We start from the raw sequence: 23,221 nt of genomic DNA, 5'->3' as shown, positions 1-23,221 counted from the left end.
CATTTTTCCGAGTCTAAAACTGGGATGACAACCTAGGGCTTTTGGTGACAAAGTGTGCAGCCCTAAAGCACATGTTCCAGCTTTCTTGCGTGTTTAGCTTAGGTGTTGTGAGTGCATTGCTGTTTACCCCATGAAATCACGTGTACAACACTCTGCTTTGTAACTGGACTTGTATTATCTCTTTTTTCTGTTACCACCCATTTCATGTTAGCTGCATTGTTAGTCAGCTTATAATTAAATTAACCGTGAATCATTTTAGAGGCCTGTGAAGTGGTAACTAGTCCATTTTGTGGTCTTTTGACACTGTTTTTATAATTTGCATCATTGGCTAATTAGTTGATATTTAAAATTCTTTGACGATTTCTCTGTGGTTTCATGCTTGATTTCTTTCCGAATATTTATGAAAAGAACAGTTCTGTATGTTTTCCTTGCTGTTGGAGTTCTCTGACAGTGTGTCTGCTTTCATCATTGGTTTTGATTTCCTGTCTCATCCTGTTGTCTGCTTAGTCGTCGTCAATCCAGACCCCTCCCCCCAGCCCCGGAGGCTGTTGTTTACCCATCCATCTCCCCTCCCCCGTCCCCCCACTGCCTGTGGTCATAGCCATGCTGTGGTCCACAGCGTGAGTCCCCTTAGTCGGGTTTGTGCTTTGTCCTCATGTCTCATTAAATGGTGTTTTTCCCCCATAGCAGTAAGTTGAATTGGTGTATCACTATGCAGTTACAGGAGAAGGCAATGGCAACCCACTCCAATACTCTTGCCTGGAAAATCCCATGGACGGAGGAACCTGGTAGGCTGCAGTCCATGGGGTCACACAGAGTCGGACAGGACTGAAGGGACTTAGCAGCAGCAGCATGCAGTTATAAGCATAATGTAGATGGATCCTAAACTACATATTATGTGTAATTCATAAATGAGATTGTGCTTACATAAAGAAATGATCCTCTTAAGTGTAGAATTAATGGACTTTTAGCTATGCAAATGACACCACCCTTATGGCAGAAAGTGAAGAGGAACTAGAAAGCCTCTTGATGAAAGTGAAAAAGGAGAGTGAAACAGTTGGCTTAAAGCTCACCATTCAGAAAACTAAGATCATGGCATCTGGTTCCATCACTTCATGGGAAATAGATGGGGAAACAGTGTCAGACTTCATTTTTGCGGGCTCCAAAATCACGGCAGATGGTGATTGCAGCCATGAAATTAAAAAGACGCTTACTCCTTGGAAGGAAAATTAATGACCAATCAAGATAGGGTATTAAAAAGCAGAGACATTACTTTGCCAACAAAGGTCCATCTAGTCAAGGCTATGGTTTTTCCAGTGGTCATGTATGGATATGAAAGTTGGGATGTGAAGAAAGCCGAGTGCCGAAGAATTGATGCTTTTGAGCTGTGGTGTTGCAGAAGACTCTTGAGAGTGAGTCCCTTGGACTGCAGGGAGATGCAACCAGTCCATTCTAAAGGAGATCAGTCCTGGGTGTTGATTGGAAGGACCGATGCTAAAGCTGAAACTCCAGTACTTTGGCCACCTCAAGTGAAGAGTTGACTCATTGGAAAAGACTCTGATGCTGGGAGGGATTGGGGGAAGGAGGAGAAGGGGATGACAGAGGATGAGATGGCTGGATGGCATCACCGACTCGATGGACATGAGTTTGGTTGAACTCCGAGAGTTGGTGATGGACAGGGGGGCCTGGTGTGCTGCGATTCATGGGGTCACAAAGAGTCGGACACGACAGAGCGACTGAACTGAACTGAACTGACACAATATCCTTTCTGTGTTGGTGCTTGTATTTAAGACTGTAAATCTCATCAGCTTTTGCACAGTTAATGTCTCTATTAGACTCGTTAAAAAAGTATCTTCTATGGTTAATAAAATGTAAAGACTGCACCTGCTATTGTGCTAGCTTTCATTCTTACATATTTTCACAGGGAACTTGCTTTAATGAATTTATTGTGAGAAGTTTTAAATCAAATTCTATGTCAGGATTTTACATTAATGTCCAAGAGGTGGTTAGATTTGTTCAATGTTAAACTAGGTATTATGGTAACTTCCTCATCAGTTAAATTACTAATTTAAAGTATAACATGTTTTTGATTAAGAGAAACTAACTTATAGAGAGATTTGGCTGAGAATAGACACCTGTTAAGGCCCTTTGTTGTACAGAATGCTGTGCTTTAATAAATCATGATGTTGTAATAGAATGGTATCTTCCTGAGTAATAATTTATAGTGTTTCTCTAGTAAATCTTGAATAGCTTATTTAACTTCTGTGGTCAAAAAAAAATGTTCTGCTTCCAGTCACATTTCTCTAAATCTTCATGTCACTTACATGTTTGCCATCATTTTTGCTTTACTGTATTTGCCTCTATGGATTCTTGAAATTTTAGCTTCCAAGTCGCAATGAATCTGGTTTCTCTTCATTTCTTTGCATGCATCTGTCAGCCTAGTGATTTAAGGAAGCAGCGTCAAAAGGTAAACTATTCAGTAATTTAGCAGGCCTTTGTTTCTCTGTGAAGTATTGAAGAGTCCTTATCGTTTAACGTGAATGAACACTGTGTGGTTATGTCCTGGTGAATAATTGACGGTTTAATGGAAGTGATGAAACTCACCCACCACTTAAAATGTGCTGATGGTTCTGTTGGAAATTGGTCATTCGTTGGGACAATTGTAACAGTGTGCCTTTCTCCCACTTGTTGGCCTTCTGATCATCTCATGCTTGTTTATAATAGACATAGTATTATTTATTATTTTTAAAATGTTCTTTACTTATGTTTTTGGCCATGCTGCACAGCTTATGGGATCTTAGTTCCCCAACCAGGGATCAGACCAGTGTCCTGGCAGTGAAAGTGCCAAGTCTTAACCTCTGGACCACCATGGAATTTCCACTTAGTGTTTTCTTATAAGAAATGACTGAATCAGAGCCATAGATGTTAGATTTGTGGGAAGCCAATTTAATGATGGTGGGTAGCAGTGTGCAGGAGACTCTGTGTGCCGGGCACGTGCTTTCCGAGTCTGTCATCTCATCCCCAGGTGAGGTCCAGTCTACTGCTATCCCCATTCAGCAGACATAGACACTGAGGCTTAGGGAGGCCGGGCACCCTGCCCAGGCTCTCACACCCAGCAGCGTGGTGCAGACTGGTCTGATCAGAGCCTGGACACTTAAACATGGTGCCATCCAGCCACCTTTCCTCCAGAGGCTCTCGTGTCCATCACGGCATCCCTGATGGAGGGAGCATCAGGAGGGAGCTCGCTGCCTCTCCCCTCGGGTCACTTGGATGAGCCCCTGTTGTTGGAGTCCAGTGCCCCAAGGGCTGGCCTTCCTTGTCCCTCTCCTGCTCCCAGCCCGCTGACCGAGCACTCCTGGGCCTTCCCGCAGGACTGGGGTGGCTGTGCTCCAGTTCAGGCAGCTCAGTGCCCGGGAGCCCTTCTGCTGGGCACATCAGACCAGCGCCGTCCCCCTGGGGTTGGTGACCTGGGTGTGCCGCTCGCCTGCTCTGTGGCCTGCTTTGCCCTCCTGTTAAGTGGACATGGTGCTGCCCATCCTGGCCACGTGGGCACCAGTGGTGTGGCTCCCATCCTGGGGGAGGGCAGCCAGGCTGTGGACCCAGAGGCCTTCCTCAGGAGGAGGCCCGGGGGAAGGGGCTGGCCAAAGTCCCTGACTTTGAGGCAGGTGTTTGTCTCCACTGAGTCCATAGTCAACCCAGGTGTGTCACTTCCCTGCTCTGTTCGTTGCTGTTTTCTGATTTTTATAAATGCTTATTTTAACTTGAATTTGAGATTGATCCCTGTTCAGTTCCATGTGGAAAATTTCTAGCCTTTGTAGCCTTCTGTTGTCTGAGGGTTCTTGTTAGAGCTCAGGGGAGGGAGCCCAGTTTATCCAGCTGCTGTTAAACGAGTTCAGCTGCATTTTGCACTGTCACTTTGTTGTCACCAAGCTCCCGTGGGACTGCACAGGGTCCGTATTCTTTACAGAATCCCACTAAATTGGCACAGGTTAGTTGGTTAAAACAGCACACTCATTGTTTATAAAAATACATGCCATGCATGTCTCCTAAAACCTCCCCTGGCTTAACCACACACCCAGATGTATGAGTGAGACCTGTCTGGACCCTGATGGGTTAATCTGTCCCCACACTGTTGCCACCACTGTCTTTCCTGTCCTCACACCCAGGACCAGCAGAAAAGCTGGGAGTCCAGGAGAGATCATCTCTCTTTTTGTTTTTTTTTAATTCTTTTGTTTTTTAGCTAAAAGATAATTGCTTTACAGAATTTTCTTTTCTGTCAAACCTCAACATGAATCAGCCATAGGTACCCATATATCTCCTCCCTTTTGAACCTCCCACCCCTCTAGGGTGATACAAGATCATCTCTTAGTGAAGACCAGGGGGTGCTTTATGGAAACCACTGTGAGCGAATGACACTCGAACTGCCTGTAAGTACTTCAGTGGGGAGCCCCGAGTCTGTATGTTACCGAGAAATATGATCCAGGCACATGGTGTTGGCGTGGAGGGGTTAGGTACCTTTTCTGTGTTTCTCTTGTTGTCATGGGTTCCAGTAACCTGCATCATCACTACAAATGATCTTGGATGGTGGCACAAGCTGTGTCTTTTTCTCCTTCAAACAGAAAGGTCTGGACGGCTTTGCTGAGAGGTTTCGTACTCTAGCTGTGGTGCTTCTGAGCAGCATCTGGCGATGAGCACAGTCCTGTCATCAGGGCAGTTCATGCCATGCAGGGTCCACGGTGCCAGGGTCGCTCTGCTGTCCTGCCCGGCAGGGCCATCTGGTCGCTGGATTCCAGAGAGGGCCGAGCCCGGCTGCAGGGAGGCTCCCAACCAGGGTCTCTGCACTCAGTCAGATGCTCTCGCTGCCCCATAGCCCTGCTTCTCTTGAACAAGACAGTCCTTTAAGATGGCATTAAGCTAGAACAAGGGGGTTTTTTGTACTTGGGGGAAAGCATAGCTAATAGATTTTCAAATAAGTTTCTGGTTATAATGTAACGCCTGTGTGATTGCCATTTTCAAAACAGTCTATTGTTAGCCAATTTGACACTTAGCTCACTCCCTCAGCTGCCAGCTTTACGGGAAGAGGTAGGAGATGACAAGACCGCCATCAAATGTGAAACCTCGACCCCCGCCTCGCCGCAGTCCCTTCAGCTGAGCCGCCTGCATACGGGGGCGCTGCACACAGCCACCCACGAGGACCTCAGGGACGCCCACAAGTAAGCGGCCTGTGTGCGCGTCGTCAGTTTCAGGAGCCCTGCGCCTCTTGTCTTGAAGGAGTTGCAAGGATGATTTTAAAGGAATACCATTGGGTTCAGTGCCTGTATTTAGTGGTGAACTTCAGGTGCTGGGGAAGAAGAGCTCAGTGACCTCAGTGATTTTAGAAAACGTCCTTCTCTACAGATTGACTCCTGTGGGAGCTTTCTTCCTGATCTTGGTAGAGGTCTGCCCGGCCCGGGGCACGTTCCTGACAGTGACGGCCCTGTGCCTCTCAGGTTCGCTCTTGAGTGTCCCTCCTGTTTCCTCAGGGGTCTCCTCTCAGGAGACTCTGTCCCCTCCTGTGACTGACACTGTCCTCATTGAGACCACCACCTAAGCTCCCGTCCTGAGCCAGGCAGCACTCGATGGACGACACATGTGGTCACTTGGCCAGCTGACCTGCATGGTGACCGTTGCTCTCCTGCCATGGCTGGGGACAGTCACCCTGCAGGAGGTGGGGGGAACTGCCCAGAGCAGGGGAGGTTGCCTTCTGCTGGAGCATTTTCACCTGCTGAGCAGCGACCCTGATGGAGGGTCGGAGTGCCCTCTGCACCAGCTGGCCTGGAGTCAAGCCCTCCTCAGGGGAGAGCTCAAGGCAGAGAATCTCAACTTCCTGGGGTGGTTCTCTGTGTCTCGGAGCCTGCATTGCTCGTGTGGAGTGTGTTTGGTGAAGGAGACTCCACTGCCTGCTGCGAGGTTGAGGCGCGGGTGTTGCTGGGTGCCTGTTTCTATCAGTAGCTCTTGTGGAGGGCTGTGTGTTTGCACGAGGGTGCCAGTTAAAGGTCCTTTTCTCTCCCTAAAGCTCGACAGGCTCTCAGGACAACCCCGGGAACAACCCCAGCAGCAGCACCAGCAGGCAGGACTCGCTGCACAAAGCCCCAAAGAAAAAGGGCATCAATCAAGTCCTCCATCAGCTGCTTGTTTCGCAAGAAGGAAAAGGGCCAGCTGAACACCCCAACAAGGAGGCATTAGGACCAGGTGGGTGCTTCACCGTTCAGAGGGAGGAGGGCCTGCAGGCATCTCCCTTCTGTGTCTCCCCTGTTGTCCCCACGAGGCTCCAGTCACTCACGCTGGGAGTCCTCCTGGGAGCAGGAGCGGAAGAGGGGTCTGTCTTCTCAATGAGTCTGAGATGATCAGATGAGTTAACAAGTGGATGGATGGATTGATTAGTGAGTGGTGGATGAATGAACAGATGGCTGGCTGGCTGGGTGGATGGATGGAGCATGGAATGAATAAAGCAGATGATTGTACTCCAATGCTAGAAACATATTGTACGAAATTGATTGAATAGGAGCTGGGCAATGATTGTTTCCTCCTAACAGTGACACGTGTTTGGAAACTGCCTAAGTGCTCATCAGTGAGGGGTGAAGTACAATCTGTGGACACCCCAAAAGGAATAGCCCGCCCTCCTTCCTGCCACCTTCCCCATCCCAGGAGCTCATCAGGGGTTCTGCCCATGCCCCCACCCCACCCCACAGCCACACAGGTCCTCCTGGGGTCCCCTCATCACACAGGGTTATCACTAGGCCCTCATCTCACTTGGCTTCATCTTCTTGAAGACAGGATATGTTCCTGCCTCTTCAGCCACAAATTTGTTGAGTCTTATTTGTGCTGGGTGTGGGATTTACAGGGGTAAGTAAAGCAGATGTGATCTGGAGCACAGTTAAGTGACAAGAGAGAAAAAGGAGCAGGTTATTAAATGCGATCCCTATTATTAATATATACAATGCTGCGATGGATGGTGCATTGATTATATACCAGATGCTGTGTGTGCCCCTTCCCAAGCAGGTGTTGCCCCCTCACAATTTACAGAGGAGGACATGGTGAACGGTCACACGGTCAGGGAGTGGTGAGGGCAGGTTCACACCCACGCAGCGGGACCAGGCATTTTGCCAAACCACAGCCACCTCTCTGGTGGATGCCACCGGAATGAGATGGTTCTATGGCATGATGATTCAATGGACGTAAGTTGGAGCAAATTCCAGGAGATAGTGAAGGACAGGAAAGCCTGGAGTGCTGCAGTCCACAGAGTGGCAAAGAGGGGGACACACCTGAGTGGCTGAACTAAAACCTGAGTGTGTGCTAACTTGCTTCAGTCGTGACTGACTCTGAGACCCCAGGGACTGTAGAACAGTAGCTGCTCTGTCCATGGGATTCTCCAGGCGAGAATACTGGAGTGGGTAGCCATTTCCTTCTCCAGGGGATCTTCCCGACCCAGGGATCAAACCCCAGTCTCCTGCGGGCGGATGCCTTGCCATCTAAACCAGGACACTGCTAATTCCCTAGGCAAAATACAAAGAAAAGAGCTCGTGTTCTACCAAGTGGAAAGATGATTTAAGAAACAGAAGGTGTCCTTTGTTGGTATCTTTGAATCTTTCTTTAGATTTCGTTGATTTTTACTATTAAGCGTACTTGAACAAGGCAAGAGAGAAACCCCAGCATTGAAAAACAATTGACTTTTTTGAAAGAAACCTGTGCAGGTTAAGCACTCTTCGTTTTTGAGAGATGGTGAAATGCAAAATCTTGATTCAACACATATGACTTTTGTGAACTTTATTTCAAATCTACATGATGAAACCTTAAGGCGTCCAGGAAGAAAGGAGTAGAGCGGGAGACAAAAAGAGCAACCTTTCCCCTTGGTGCCATCCCAACCAGCTGCTTACTTCCTTCATCTCATGGACTACCATCTGGTCTTATCTGGTTTGTTTGATTCTTGTTTTAGGGACCGTTTCTAGTCACAAGGCTGTCAACAGTGGGGGGTGGGGTGGGGGGGTGGGGGAAGCCCTTCTTTCCATTCCACATGAGACCCAGTGGACAATCCAGGCCCTGGCCACTGCATAGAGCGTGCAGCAACATCAACGGTGATGCTGGTTAACAATGCATATTCCTGGAATCCACTCCGTTGGCTACTGAGTGTGTGTGGTGGTGGTCTGGAACCTATACCTGGAAGCTTTCTTGATGATTGCAAATGACACCAAAGTCCGAGGACGATGGAAGATCTTCACGTTTCTGCAAGAGCCACACACCTCCAGAAGGAACCACAAGACTTGCCTGACATGGTCAAGGTCTAAGTATTGGACTACACGTCGGAAGGTCTCCACCTTTGCTATGGAAGTCAAACGATCTTTCTTGGAAATGCAAATGGATCACACTGAATGTTCACATTTTTCTAGAGCATTTGAAAAGCCCTATTGTAGAAATCTGCTGTACGAGTTCCTTGAAAGCAAGAACCCATACTGATGGATATGTCTTAATGCCTTAGATTGTGCCTTGAATATACCATACACATGAACCCAGGAAAGGAAAGAATGGAATCGCCAAATATACAAAGAGAACAAAGGGGCCGAGCCAAGTGACACCTTGAGGCTTCCAAGAACTTTTCTGTCTTTCACACACTAAGTAAATCCTGAGCACCTACGATGAGCTGGGAGGCATGTAATAAGTTTCTGGAACTAGAAGGCGGAGAGAAGAAGACACAGAGTTCCTGCTTTCACTGAGACGAATCTAATGATACATCATAGGCAGATCCTTTGAGAACTTGTCGAGGGGCCTCTACCCTCACCAAAACCTGGGTGTCAGGAAAGGCTTTTCAGAGTAACCATTGTGTTGAGGTCCATAGGTTGAACCTACGTAAACCAGGGTTGAGATGCAGGAAGAATTTCAGGCAGGGAAAACAGCATCCTGGAAGTCTAGGTGACCAGGGAAACTTAGGACGTTCAAGAAATGAAAATGCCCTATGGGATAGAAGCCAAAGAGTGCAGAGGGCATTCCAGGGAAAAGACATCCGAGAAGAACGTGAGGAGCAAGCATGAAGGGAATTGGTCGTATCTTCAATATGATGGGAAAATACAAGAGCCGTTGGAGCAGGATGGTGACAGAATTGCATCTGCATTTCCAAACGGTCATCTTGCTCCACATCACTAATGATTGGAGAGACTCAACTCCAAACGCCAAGGAGGGACCACTTCGCCCGAGTCCGATTGGGCCTCATTGCAATGTCTGTCCATAGCAGATGCTGGAGAAGCTGTGGAGCAAAGGGAACTCTCCTCCACGCTGAGTAGGAATGGGAGTTGGTACAGCCGGGATGGAAAAGAGTATGGAGGTTCGCGAAGGAACTAAAAGTAGAAGTAGCCTATGGTTCAGCAGTCCCACTCCCAGGCATAGATCCACCCCCAGTACAAGCCAACAAACTAGATGTCCCGTTTGGGCACATCGATCTGTGCGCGCGCTCGCATGCGCATGCGCGATCGCCTGCGAGGCTGGGGGTGGGGCGGGGGCTGGGGCTCTGGCTGGAGTCGGTGCAAGCCCCGGGATTGCCTGAGGCAAGCCAAAGGAGCCCCAGATGGAGACGGGACAGCCAGTCGTCTGGTTTCCTGGAAGCCAAATGCGAATGCGGAGGGGCTCGCGGGCCGCGGGGAGGCAACCCAGGTCTGCAGCGGGAGTCGGGGCCCGGCCACCACTCACTCCCCTCGCCCCGGTAGGGGCTGGGGCTGCGGGGGGGGCGGGGGGGTGGGGGTCCAAGAATTGGGATGCGGGGCGGGGGCTAAAGGACCTCTTCTGGTAGGCAAAAAAGCCTCCAGCACCCGGAATTCCCAGGTGGTCTCCCATCCAAGATACTAAACAGGCCCGACCCTGCTTAGCTTCCGAGATCAGACGAGATCGGGCGCCTTCAGGCCTATAAGGCCAGAGACAGACGCGGCTGCCGCGGGGCGCCCTAAGAGCCTTGCGCTTCGCCTCCCTTTCGCTCTGACCTGCAGGTCGGGCCAACGGGCCGCCCCTCTCCTCGGGGGCCGTGCTGTACTTGAGCCGCACGACCCTCGACCGCACTCCAGCCTGCTGACCCCGGCCCGGCCCTCGAACACCGCCAACACCAGACCAGCAACCGCCTGGCCGGGCCCGGGGGCCCGATGGGCTTCCAGGACCCCCCAGTGACCGGGAGGGCGTGCGTGCGTGCGCGCGGGGCCTGGGGGGTGGGCTGAGGGGTGCGGAGGTCTCGGCGCCCTCCCACCCCCGGCCACTCCAGACCCGGCCGCGCTGGCTGAGCGGGGCCTCCCCCCCGCCATCCCGTTCCCTGCTCAGGGCCGCGCGACCCCGGAGGTGTAGGTCTATGGGGCCCGCCGCCTCCTGACCCCCGCGGCCCGGGGGCCTCTGAACCTCCTGCGGGCCTAGGCGCAGGGAATCTTGAGCGCCCAACTTGCCCGGCACCTGCCCGCTGCCCAAACCCACCGGGAGCCACGGAGGCGCGGTCGACCGGAGCGCCTCAGCCCCGCCCCTTTGCCCTACCGAGGCGCCCCCCTTGTCCCCACGCCGCCCGCCAAGCACCCGACCTTCCTGAGAGAGCAGACGAACCACAGGCAGGCACACAGACAGACAGACAGACAGACACACACACACACACACACACACACACACAAACACACGAGTGTGGTCTTTGGAAATACTTCTGTTCGTAGTTGCTGGGTTGAGCCCAACTCTTATAGGACCCATGGAGTGCGGCCCATCAGGCTCCTCTGTCAGTGGCATTTCCCAGGCGAGAATACTGGAGTGGGTTGCCATTTCCTTCTCCAGGGGATCTTCCCGACCCAGGGATCAAACCCCAGTCTCCTGCGGGCGGATGCCTTGCCATCTGAACCAGCACATTGCGAATTCCCTAGGCAAAATACAAAGAAAAGAGCTCGTGTGCTACTAAGTGGAAAGATGATTGAAGAAACAGAAGGTGTCCTTTGTTGGTATCTTTGAATCTTTCTTTAGTTTTCGTTGATTTTTACTCTTAAGGCTACTTGAACAAGGCAAGAGAGAAACCCCAGAATTGAAAAGCAATTGACTTTTTTGAAAGAAACCTGTGCAGGTTAAGCACTCTTCGTTTTTGAGAGATGGTGAAATGCAAAATCTTGATTCAACACATATGACTTTGGTGAACTTTATTTCAAATCTCTACGATGAACCCCTAAGGCGTCCAGGAAGAAAGGAGTAGAGCGGGAGACAAAAAGAGCAACCTTTCCCCTTGGCGCCATCCCAACCAGCTGCTTAGTTCCTTCATCTCATGAACTACCATCTGGGCTTATCTGGTTTGTCTGATTCTTGTTTCAGGGCCTGTTTCTAGTCACAAGGCTGTCAAGAGTGGGGTGGATGTTTGGGAGGGGAGGGGGGAAGCCCTTCTTTCCATTCCACATGAGACCCAGTGGACAATCCAGGCCCTGGCTACTGCATTGAGTGTGCAGCAGCAATATCAACGGTGATGCTGGTTAACAACGCATATTCCTGGAATCCACTCCTTTGGCTACTGACTGTGTGTGGTGGTGGTCTGGGACCTATATCTGGAAGCTTTCTTTATGATTGCAAATGACACCAAAGTCTGAGGACGATGGAAGATCTTCACATTTCTGCAAGAGCCACACACCTCCAGAAGGAACCACAAGACTTGCTTGAAATGGTCAACGTATAAGTATTGGACTACACGTTGGAAGGTCTCCACCTTTGCTATGGAAATCAAAATATCTTTCTTTGAAGTGAAAATGGATCATACTCAACGTTCACGTTCTTGTAGAGCTTTTGAGAAGCCCTAAATTGTAGAAATCTGCTGTACGAGTTCCTTGAAAGCAAGAACCTATATTTATGGATATGTCTTAGTGCCTTAGATTGTGGCTTGATTATAGTGTACACGTCAACCCAGGAAATAAAGAATTGAATCGCCAAATATACAAAGAGATCAAAAGTGCCGAGCCAAGTGACACCTTGAGTCTTCCAAGAACTTTTCTGTCTTTCACACACTAAGTAAATCCTGAGCACCTACGATGAGCTGGGAGGCATGTAATAAGTTTCTGGAACTAGAAGGCGGAGAGAAGAAGACACAGAGTTCCTGCTTTCACTGAGACGAATCTAATGATACATCACAGGCAGATCCTTTGAGAACTTATCGAGGGGCCTCTTGTCTCACCAAAACCTGGGTGTCAGGGAAGGCTTTTCAGAGTAACAATTGAGTTGAGGTCCATAGGTTGAACCTATGCAAACCAGGGTTAAGATGCAGGAAGAATTTCAGGCAGGGAAAATAGCATCTTGGAAGGCTATGTGACCAGGGAAACTTAGAACATTCAAGAAATGAAAAATGCCCTATGGGATGGAAGCCAAAGAGTACAGAGGGCATTCCAGTTAAAAGACATCAGAGACTAACGTGGGGAACAAGCATGAAGGGATGTGATCATATATTCAATATGATGGGAAAATACAAGAGCAGTTGGGGCAGGGAGATGATAGAATTTCTCTGCATTTCCAAAATGTCATCTTGCTCCATAACACTAATGTTTGGAGCGACTCAACTCCAAGTTACAAGGAGGGACCACTTCCACGAGTTCGAATAGTCCTCATTGCAAAGTCTGTCAATAACGAATGCTAGAGAAGATGTGGACCAAAGGGAACTCCACTCCACATGCAGATTGTGTGGGTGAATTCTCTAAGAAATTAAGGGAAGGAGTGCTACATCTTGTTTATTGTATTGTGTTTGGGGGGAACTATTTTGGAATTAGAGGAGCCCATTTCTCAGTATATGATTTCCAAGCTAGGCAAGTATAATTACAGTCTGATAAGATGTAACTCAAATAACTTCTGAATGTTAATTGATTTTGAAAGAGGAAATAATCTTGCAAGAGAAATATAGACAAACAGGAAAAGCATAGTTGTCAATATATTAACCTAGAGATGCTACAAATATTGTTTAAGAAATATGAAAGTTTCATGGAGTATTTCACATGAAGGAATTATTTCCTCTTAAAAGTCAAAAGGGCTTCCCTGGTGGCTCAGAGGTTAAAGCATCTGCCTGCAATGCAGAAGACCTGGGTTTGATCCCTGAGTCAGAAAGATCCCCTGGAGAAGGAAATGGCAACCCACTCCAGTATTCTTGCCTGGAGAATCCCATGGATGGAGGAGCCTGGTGGGCTACAGTCCACTGGGTCGCGAAGAGTCAGATACTACTGAGCAACTTAACTAACTTAAAAGTCAAAAAGGATCATGAGTCCACTCATAAAAATGATTTGTTCTTCAGTTTTATCATGAATTACCTGACTAAAGGATGATTATGTATTGTATTATTCCTTCAAAATTATAGCACATTGTTCACTTTCCAGATTTTTATTTAATTGATATTTATTTAACATTGACTCTGTGCCAGCACTGCAAAGCCCACCCACACACCCTACACCAATTTTGTGACTTCATTACAAACCACTTAATCAAGCAAATTCTATAGTTACCTCTATTTTACATCCTAAATTGGCACATTATATGTCGCCCTACTTAACACTATTAAGATTATCTCTTTTTTAAAAATTCTTGATAAACATAATTCCTGGCTTCCTCACAAAATAATTTAAATTATATAAAAACTGGAACTTTGTCTAATTTATCACTGTATTCTTAGCTCTTCGAGGAATATTAGTACTAGATATTCAAAAGACTCGTATTAAATGAAAATGATTTCAGTGGGTCTCAAAAGAACTTGTCTTTAAAAGGCATTGGTGCGGGGAGCTGCCCGTCAGAACGGGGTCCTTTGTCCGAAGGACACAGCTCTGGGAGCTGCCTCAGTCCTTGAGGGTTTGCTTGCAAACATAGCTCTCTGTCCCGCCACCCCAGAGATTAGGCACTTATTTACTGCAGGCACCTGGAGTTCTGTGCAAACTTCTCACTCACAGAGAAATATTATCTGGTGTAAGAAATAATAACAGGGTGCCATTCCCATGCTCTCAAGATTTCTTGTGACTGTTTGTAAGATGTGTAGGTCAAACAAAGAAAATGTTAACTGTCTTGTCTTTCTCACGCTCTTCTGTATAAATATGAGATGCTGAATAAAGTTGGTGTCAGACTGCGTCCCTTCGTGGAGACGTGTCTGAACCTCTCGACCCCATCTTTGTTGGAGATTTCTCTTGCTTTCGTTTCTTTTCTCAGCCCCGCCGTGCACGTTCTCGGGACCTGATCGACTTTGCCGTCTAGCACCGGCACATTGGTGCCATTTAAAGTAGATATTAGGTTTCCATTTTCTCATCAATGATTCGTTTCATTGGTTTTGTCATTTCAGATAACTTTCTTGAACATCAGATCATGGAAGATAGAAATAATGTTACTGAATTTATCCTCTTAGAACTTTCTATGGACAAGAAAGTCCAGATCCTCTGCTTTTTATTTTTCTTATTCTGTTACCTGGCTATTTGGTTGGGGAATTTGATCATTGTGATTTCTATTACATGCAGTCAGCTAATCACCCAGCCCATGTACTTCTTCCTTAACTGCCTTGCACTCTCAGATCTCTTCTACACCTCCACTGTGACACCCAAACTCATGACTGACTTACTGATGGAGAAAAAGGCCATTTCCTATAAAAACTGCATGACACAGCTTTTCACCACCTACTTCTTTGGGGAGGGGGGAATGAGGTCTTCACCCTCACAGGGATGGCCTGTGACTGCTATGTGGTCATCAGCAAACCTCTCCACGACGCCATCACCATGAACAGGCAAAAACGTCACTCAATTCTCATAGCGTCGTGTGCAGGGGGACTTCTTCATTCTCTTGGTCTCTTTCTTCTTGCGATTGTTTTACCTTTCTGTGGCCCCAGTGAAATAGACCACTATTTCTGTGATGCATATCTTTTGTTGAAACTAGCCTGCACTGATACACACAAAATTGGCTTTTTTGTCATTGCCAATTCTGGCTTGATGGGACTGGTGCTCTTTGTGGTTTTGATGGCCTCCTACATTTTGATTCTGTATAATGTGTGCACAGATTCTGCAGAAAGCCACCATAAAGCACTTTCCACCTGTAGTTCCCACATCACAGTCCGTGATCCTCTTTTTCACACCTGTCATCTTTGTTTACATTAGACCTGCCACAACATTACCAGAGGATAAAGTGTTTACGCTCTTCTACACAATTATTGTCCCCATGCTCAACCCGCTTATCTACACACTTAGAAACATGGAGATGAAAAATTCCATAAGAAGAGTTTGGTGCAATAAAAGGTTCTGGGAAAGGAGCTTAATGATCTGAAGGTCATTCATCTCTGACGCCAGTGACTGTCTTCTCATCACTCCCTCTGTTGCTGAGTCTCTCCTGCTAATGGGAAAATCAGTCAGAATGTGTAAAAGCCAAGCCTCCAACAACAGCTTGCCTTCAGTGGTTCCTTCTTTATTTTCCTCTCAATGCGTTTTCCTTGATTTCACTTTTCACTAATAATCCCCTTTGTTTAAAAAAAAAGAAAAGGAAACTTTTTACAGAGTAAAAACACACTGAAAAATCTGGAGGGAGAGTGATCCTGCCTGTATTGAAGGCTAAACCTGGGGGAGACTTCGCTCTCAAAATACTTGGCCTCAAGGTATAAAAGGTAATAATATGTTACAAGGTAAAAGACAGTTAAAGAATCCACCTGCTAATGCAGGAGACACATGTTCAATCCTTGGGCCAGGAAGATCCTCTGGAGAAGGAAATGGCTACCCACTCCAGTGTTTTTGCCTGGGAAATCCCATGGAGAGAGGAATCTGGTGGGCTACAGCCCATGGGGATGCAAAACAGCTGGACATGATTCAGCGACTAAACAAAAACAAAAACAAAAAGGCAGTTATAGGAAAATAAGAACAATCACATACTGCAAACTCCTTTCAGAACTATATACCTAGCCTTGTATCCTACAACTCTAGATTTCTTTTAATCAAGTACCTAGAGATTTTTTTGTGTGTATTTGTGAACTGCTATTATTTTACTTAAGTGAAAAGAATATATAGATCTAAATACAACATAGTGTAAAGTCCAGCCTTATAGTCGACATGGCAAGTCTTACAGTCTGAAAAGCAAGTCACTGTGTGATCTGTTTGTGAAGTAACATTGTAAGTATTAGGGGAAATATATGTGTATGTATATATATACACACAAACTCATGCGATTTGAACTGGGTTTGACATTAAGTATACATGATCAAGGAATAAATAAACTACAACTGACTTTGCTACAAAAAAGAAGAAAATATAAATCCTTTAGTTCCTCAAAACAGATGATTTATCTCAAAGTAAAAGACTTTCACTTACTATCTAAATTCAAGTGTAGAATAATCCTAAAATAATATTTGACAAAATATAGATCAGACTCAGTGATGGGAATATATATATATATATATATTCTGCTGCTGTGCTTAGGTGTTTCTGACTCTGTGGCCACATGGACTGTAGCCCACCAGGCTTCTCTGTCCATGGGGATTCTCCAGGCACAAATATCGGAGTGGGTTGCCATGTTCTCCTCCAGGGGATCTTCCCAAGCCAGGGACTGAACCCAGGTCTCCCACATTGCAGGCAGACTATTTACCAACTGAGCCATCAGGGAAGCCCAAGTATACTGGAGTGGGTAGCCTATCTCTTCCCCAGGGGATTTTCCCGACCCAGGAATCAACCAGGGGTCTCCTGCATTGCAGGTGGATTCTTTACCAGTTGAGCTACCAGGGAAGTCTAATGTGTATACATCCATACCTATAGGATTTTCATGATTTTCTAGGGCAAAGTATACATTTTGTTTGAAATACATTTTTAAGATTGCTGCATTTTCTTATGAAAATGTGCATAGTTTTGGGTATAAAATGTAACTATTAATAGTATGGATTTGTATTCTATATAATGAGTTAAACTATATTTAATACTATAGATTTATTTTAGGTAATAGGATATTTTCTAATGCTTCTCTCTCAAATAATGTAATATTTTTTAGAATTAATAGGACAGATGATGGATTTTAAAGAATCATATTATTACTATGTCATAAAAATGTTGTTAACTGTTCTCCACACAAAGATAGGCCATATTAATATTTGGCTATATTATGTGTGTGTCTCCTTCAGAATTTTCCACAGTTTATTGTGACCCACACAGTCAAAGGCTATGGCATAGTCAATAAAGCAGAAAGAGACATTTTTCTGGAACTCTCTTGCTTTTTCGATGATCCAGCAGGTGTTGGCAATTTGATCTCTGGTTCCTCTGCCTTTTCTAAAACCAGCTTGAACATCTGGAAGTTCATGGTGCACGTATTGCTGAAGCCTGGCTTGGAGAATTTTGAGCATTACTTTACGAGCAACAAAGATCTGTCTAGTCAAAGCTATAGTTTTTCCAGCAGTCATGTATGGATGTGAGAGTGGACTATAAAGAAAGCTGAGGGCCGAAGGATTGATGCTTTTGAACTGTGGTGTTGGAGAAGACTCTTGAGAGTCCCTTGGACTGCAAGGAGATCCAACCAGTCCATCCTAAAGGAGATCAGTCCTGGGTGTTCATTGGAAGGACTGATGTTGAAGCTAAAACTCCAACACTTTGGCCACCTGATGAGAAGAGCTGACGCATTTGAAAAGACCCTGATGCTTGGAAAGGTTGAGGGGAGGAGGAGAAGGGGACAACAGAGGATGAGATGGCTGGATGGCATCACTGACTCAATGGACATGGGTTTGGGTGGACTCCGGGAGTTGGTGACGGGACGGGGAGGCCTGGTGTGCTGCAGTACATGGGGTCTCAAAGAGTCAGACACGACTGAGGGCCTGAACTGAACTGAATATGTATGTGTCTTATGTTTGTACTTGCAAGATACTTTGCAAATATTATTTTGCATATTTTGCTGAATATTTAAATGTCAAAAAAGAATGGTGTTTCAGAATTGTAAATAATAATCTTAAGGAGGCAGAAGTTATCAAAGTAACTGAATGAATATGTTGTAAATAATGTAAATCAACCAAATCTTACTTAATTTCCCAATTGAATTATCTCCTCAAGTGGATCAGTTGTTTGGAGTTACATTTTCATAAAGATCATCCATTCATCTTCCCAGATAGTTGCGAATATCTGGTAATAACTGATATTTTTCAATATCCCCATCTCTGTGTTTGCTTATAGTGTTTAACAGCCTTCCATAGAGACCTCAGCTCTGCCTTCATGTGTAAATTAAGCAGAAACCATAATCCATGACCTTCAGCCATGAACTACAGAGTTTAATACCAGATATTTTGGGTGAGGAATTTTTAAAAAAGATGCTTACAATATATGCCATTCTTATCTCTCCTGTTAATAAATACAAGTACTAGGAAATAAAGAGGCCAGAATATATTGCTTCATTTCACAGAGACATCATTCATACAAATCTCTCTCTCTCGGAATGAGGCTTAAAATAAGACATTATTCTGCCTGCCTCATTCAGTCTGGATTCATGAGCAGTTCAGGTTGTGGGGTGGTGGTTGCTTTTCACTAGTAAATCACACTGTATGAGAAAACTCATATATTGAGTTTAATTCCTATTATGTGGGGATTTCTTATGTTATGTCAGTTCAGTTCAGTTCAGTCGCTCAGTCGTGTCCGACTCTTCGTGACCCCATGAATCGCAGCACGCCAGGCCTCCCTCTCCATCACCAACTCCTGGACTTCACTCAGACTCACGTCCATCGAGTCAGTGATGCCATCCAGCCATCTCATCCTCTGTCGTCCCCTTCTCCTCTTGCCCCCAATCCCTCCCAGCATCAGGGTCTTTTCCAAAGAATCAACTCTTTGCATGAGGTGGCCAAAGTACTGGAGTTTCAGCTTCAGCATCATTCCTTCCAAAGAAATCCCAGGGCTGATCTCCTTCAGAATGGACTGGTTGCATCTCCTTGCAGTCCAAGGGACTCTCAGGAGTCTTCTCCAACACCACAGTTCAAAAGCATCAGTTCTTCGGTGCTCAGCCTTCTTCATGGTCCAACTCTCACATCCATACATGACTACAGGAAAAACCATAGCCTTGACTAGACGGACCTTTGTTGGCAAAGTAATGTCTCTGCTTTTGAATATGCTATCTAGGTTGTTCATAACTTTTCTTCCAAGGAGTAAGCGTCTTTTAATTTCATGGCCGCAGTCACCATCTGCAGTGATTTTGGAGCCCCCCAAAATAAAGTCTGATACTGTTTCCACTATTTCCCCATCTAGTTCCCATGAAGCGATGGGACCAGATGCCGTGATCTTCGTTTTCTGCGTGTCGAGCTTTAAGCCAAATTTTTCACTCTCCACTTTCACTTTCATCAAGAGGCTTTTGAGTTCCTCTTCACTTTCTGCCATAAGGGTGGTGTCATCTGCATATCTGAGGTTATTGATATTATCCCGGCAATCTTGATTCCAGCTTGTGTTTCTTCCAGTCCAGCGTTTCTCATGATGTATTCTGCATAGAAATTAAATAAGCAGGGTGACAATATACAGCCTTGATGTACTCCTTTTCCTATTTGGACCCAGTCTGTTTTCCCATGTCCAGTTCTAACTGTTGCTTCCTGACCTGCATACAGATTTCTCAAGAGGCAGGTCAGGTGTTCTGGTATTCCCATCTCTTTCAGAATTTTATATAGTTTATTGTGATCCATGCAGTCAAAGGCTTTGGCATCGTCAATAAAGCAGAAATAGATGTTTTTCTGGAACTCTCTTGCTTTTTCCATGATCCAGCAGATGTTGGCAATTTGATCTCTGGTTCCTCTGCCTTTTCTAAAACCAGCTTGAACATCTGGAAGTTCACGGTTCGTGTATCGCTGAAGCCTGGCTTGGAGAATTTTGAGCATTACTTTACTAGCATGTGAGATGAGTGCAATTGTGCGGTAGTCTGAGCATTCTTTGGCATTGCTTTCTTTGGGATTGGAATGAAAACTGACCTTTTCCAGTCCTGTGGCCACTGCTGAGTTTTCCAAATTTGCTGGCATATTGAGTGCAGCACTTTCACAGCATCATCTTTCAGGATTTGAAACAGCTCCTCTGGAATTCCATCACCTCCACTAGCTTTGTTCGTAGTGATGCTTTCTAAGGCCCACTTGACTTCACATTCCAGCATGTCTGGCTCTAGGTCAGTGATCACACCGTCGTGATTATCTGGGTCGTGAAGATCTTTTCTGCACAGTTCTTCTGTGTATTCTTGCCCCCTCTTCTTAATATCTGCTGCTTCTGTTAGGTCCATACCATTTCTGTCCTTTATCGAGCCCATCTTTGCATGAAATGTCCCCTTGGTATCTCTAATTTTCTTGAAGAGATCTCTAGTCTTTCCCATTCTGTTGTTTTCCTCTATTTCTTTGCATTGATCGCTGAGGAAGGCTTGCTTACCTCTCCTTGCTGTTCTTTGGAACTCTGCATTCAGATGCTTATATCTTTCCTTATCTCCTTTGCTTTTCACTTCTCTTCTTTTTCCAGCTAAGTCATACAGTGACTCACTTAGTGGCTCAGTCACACACTTGATAATGTAAGGAACAACACTTCTTGAAACAGGCAATATAGAAAACGATAGCAGTAATAGTAGAATCATAAGTAAGAAGTTAGGTCAAGAACTTCTAGTAGGTGTAGCCCAGTGACATCTCCATGTCATCTGACTTAGTTTGCTAAATGACTATAGCTTGCTGTTGATATCCTGGTTGTAGATCCTGAGCATCTGATCTTGATTCAAAGACTGGCTATTGAGATAAGCTTTAGAAACAAACTCAGAATGTCCTTTTTAACAACTTAATTAAACCTCTTAGCAATGTAACATAACCACAAGGAACTATCTAAGGAGTGCGTCTTAGTAAATACAGACCTTAACTTAAAAAACTGGAACTTAATATTCAGTGAAACATAATAGATGCCATAGGCCTGACATCAGTTAGGTGGATTTTTCTTTTAGAGCTCCCCAGTATACGTTGAGATTTCTGTATATGTCGGGAGACAGTCTTTTTATTTACCTGAGAAGGCTGTTCAGAACCCAAGTGTCTCCAGCTTCTGGAGGGATGAGGCAGAGAGAAAAAAGGTATAATTTCACCCGTAGGAGTAAATCACTAGATTGTTTTAAATGACCAGTAACTCGAGGAGAAGTGCTTCTTTATATCTGAAAACACAGAGTAAAAATCAACAATATGTCAGACAAAGAGTCGTGAAAATTGCGGTCATATTTAGCAGTCTACTCCATCCCATGCAATTGATCCCTTTGTTCTGCTGTCCTTGCCCAATGGCCAAGGACATCAGTGAAAGCAGTAGTCTCGAAGAAACTCATGAAGCTTTTGTGAATGTCTGTATGACCTGTCCAGCAAAGTGGGTGCCCTGATCACTGGAGATTGTGGAAAGCACCTTTTAACCATTTTTTCTATTCTGAGATATTAATTCTGAAGCCAGGAAAGGCATTATCAAATAAAAATGAGGTTTGTCAGGGAGCCAGGAAAAGCCAAGTGGCCACGTTGGACCTCTCATAGCCCCAACTCTTTGGTTTATGGCCATTTTTAATCCATTTTAAATTCCCTGAAGAGGCGTTAACTTTTGTAGAAGCAGAATGAGCTGTGTTCATATGTGCTGTAGTCTGTTATCAAAAGCCACATTCCAAGAAAACTTTGTTCTTTTAATCAGTGAGAGAAAACCAAATTCCAGTTTGGTAACAGCTTATATTCACCGTGAAACAATAGTTATTCACTTAGTCATAGTCACAATAAGACTTCAAAGGCAGTTTAATGTCTTAACAAACTTGTAGCATGCACAAAACTCTTCTTTCACTTGCAACACACCTTTTTGCACTTTCTGTATTCGTCACTTCATTTGTCCACTTAGAGGACAGCCACCTGTACGTTTAGACTTACTTTGCTTTTCCTTAATAGAATGTAATTCCATTCCTTATTACTTTTTATTAAAAACACACATCTTACTTTTCTTCAGAAACCATGACTTGTACTTTACATCATCATTCTGTCGATTGGTAAGGATAAATCACCCAAAGTTATATCATTTATAAAAGCATCTGCACAATGTCTCTGTTAATTAGATCAATAAACAAACATCAGTATCATGTATCAATACAATAATGATTATTTCCCAGTTCACACAAGCCTCGAATTCATTTACTTTAATTTCCTTGAATTTAGAATTGTTTGATTTGTAAGCACTTACTTCTCTTTAGGCCAATTAATTAGAGCTCATTGAACCACTTAGCCTTTAGCAATTTTTTCCAAGGATGGAGACATACACCGAGACACACACAAATCTGGACAGACAGAAACCTCACAGTTTTCCACCTGAAATTTAAATTGTCTCTTTGTCCCTTTTATTTTCTTGGCTTGAGTTCCAGCTCATGGCTGGAGTCCCGGATCGAGTGGGCTGTGTATCTCAAGGACATGATAAGAGTTAACTCAGGTTTTTCCCCAGGCATGTTTCTGTTTCTCAGGCAGGATCAGAGCTCCCCAAAAGAGTATTTTCACAAGTCAAACTTTTAGTAATTACATGTGCAAAAGGAACCAGTTTTGCAATTTCAAAAAGATTCCATTTTACCTAGTTTTCTCCGGAGTCTAAAGAATACACATGGCCATTCAGGGTTCAAAATGTCATTTCTCCTTCATGTAGTCATAGCTTCATAGCTAAAATTTAAACCAGAGAGTGCTCAAATTGGCTCTGATGACAGGGGTAGACTGATCGAGAAGATGTCCCAGCAGGGATTATCTCTCTGGGCAGGTGAGGTCATCTCTTAAAGCAAAGAAACCCCATATATAAGGGATTTTTAGGCCTTGAGGATCAAAATTATCCCAGTTTTTCAAGATATTATTCAAGGGGGGGTGGTGGTTCTGGACTGTTAGGCCCCATCTGTAAGAGAGAAAAAAGCAGTGCCCCGTGCCATGGCTTTTTTCTACCAGAGGTGTCTGCCCCTGCTCTAGACGGGGTTGGAGACTGATTTTCCACCTAAGCTTCCTTCTCTGGCCAGAGCTAACCTGTCTCTTACAGGTGAAGGTGTCCTACTCCCACCCCCCCTCATTCTACCACCCAGGCATGGTGGAGATGCACCAGGGTTAGACCTGATGGCATCCCAGATTGATGTCCAGGTCCTCACCATTAAAACCTTGGTTTGATTTCCCTTTTATTCCGGCACCACCTGGGGTGGAACAGAGTAGTTTTCCGGATGCTCACCGAGCCAAGACCACTAGGGGAAGCACCCAACTTCTGTGTACCTGCGCACA

The 23,221-nt window shown here is 45.4% G+C and overlaps 1 protein-coding gene and 1 pseudogene across 1 annotated transcript in view; one reads left to right on the top strand and one right to left on the bottom strand.

Annotated features, from left to right (window-relative positions):
• The window catches only part of LOC129626435 (liprin-alpha-1-like), a 271,527-nt gene that overhangs the window by 5,579 nt on the left and 242,727 nt on the right, over positions 1–23,221 (top strand). The window contains exons 4-6 of the mRNA XM_055545433.1: positions 4,347–4,427; positions 5,062–5,213; positions 6,056–6,231. Of these exons, the coding sequence (XP_055401408.1) occupies positions 4,347–4,427; positions 5,062–5,213; positions 6,056–6,231 (409 nt within the window). The remainder of the gene's footprint in view (positions 1–4,346; positions 4,428–5,061; positions 5,214–6,055; positions 6,232–23,221) is intronic.
• Positions 9,825–9,944, bottom strand: LOC129627432 (uncharacterized; annotated as a pseudogene).

The sequence above is a fragment of the Bubalus kerabau genome, chromosome 14 (assembly GCF_029407905.1).
Source record: "Bubalus kerabau isolate K-KA32 ecotype Philippines breed swamp buffalo chromosome 14, PCC_UOA_SB_1v2, whole genome shotgun sequence".
NCBI classification, from domain to species: Eukaryota; Metazoa; Chordata; class Mammalia; order Artiodactyla; family Bovidae; genus Bubalus; species Bubalus kerabau.
This window is presented reverse-complemented; position numbering and strand designations above follow the sequence as displayed.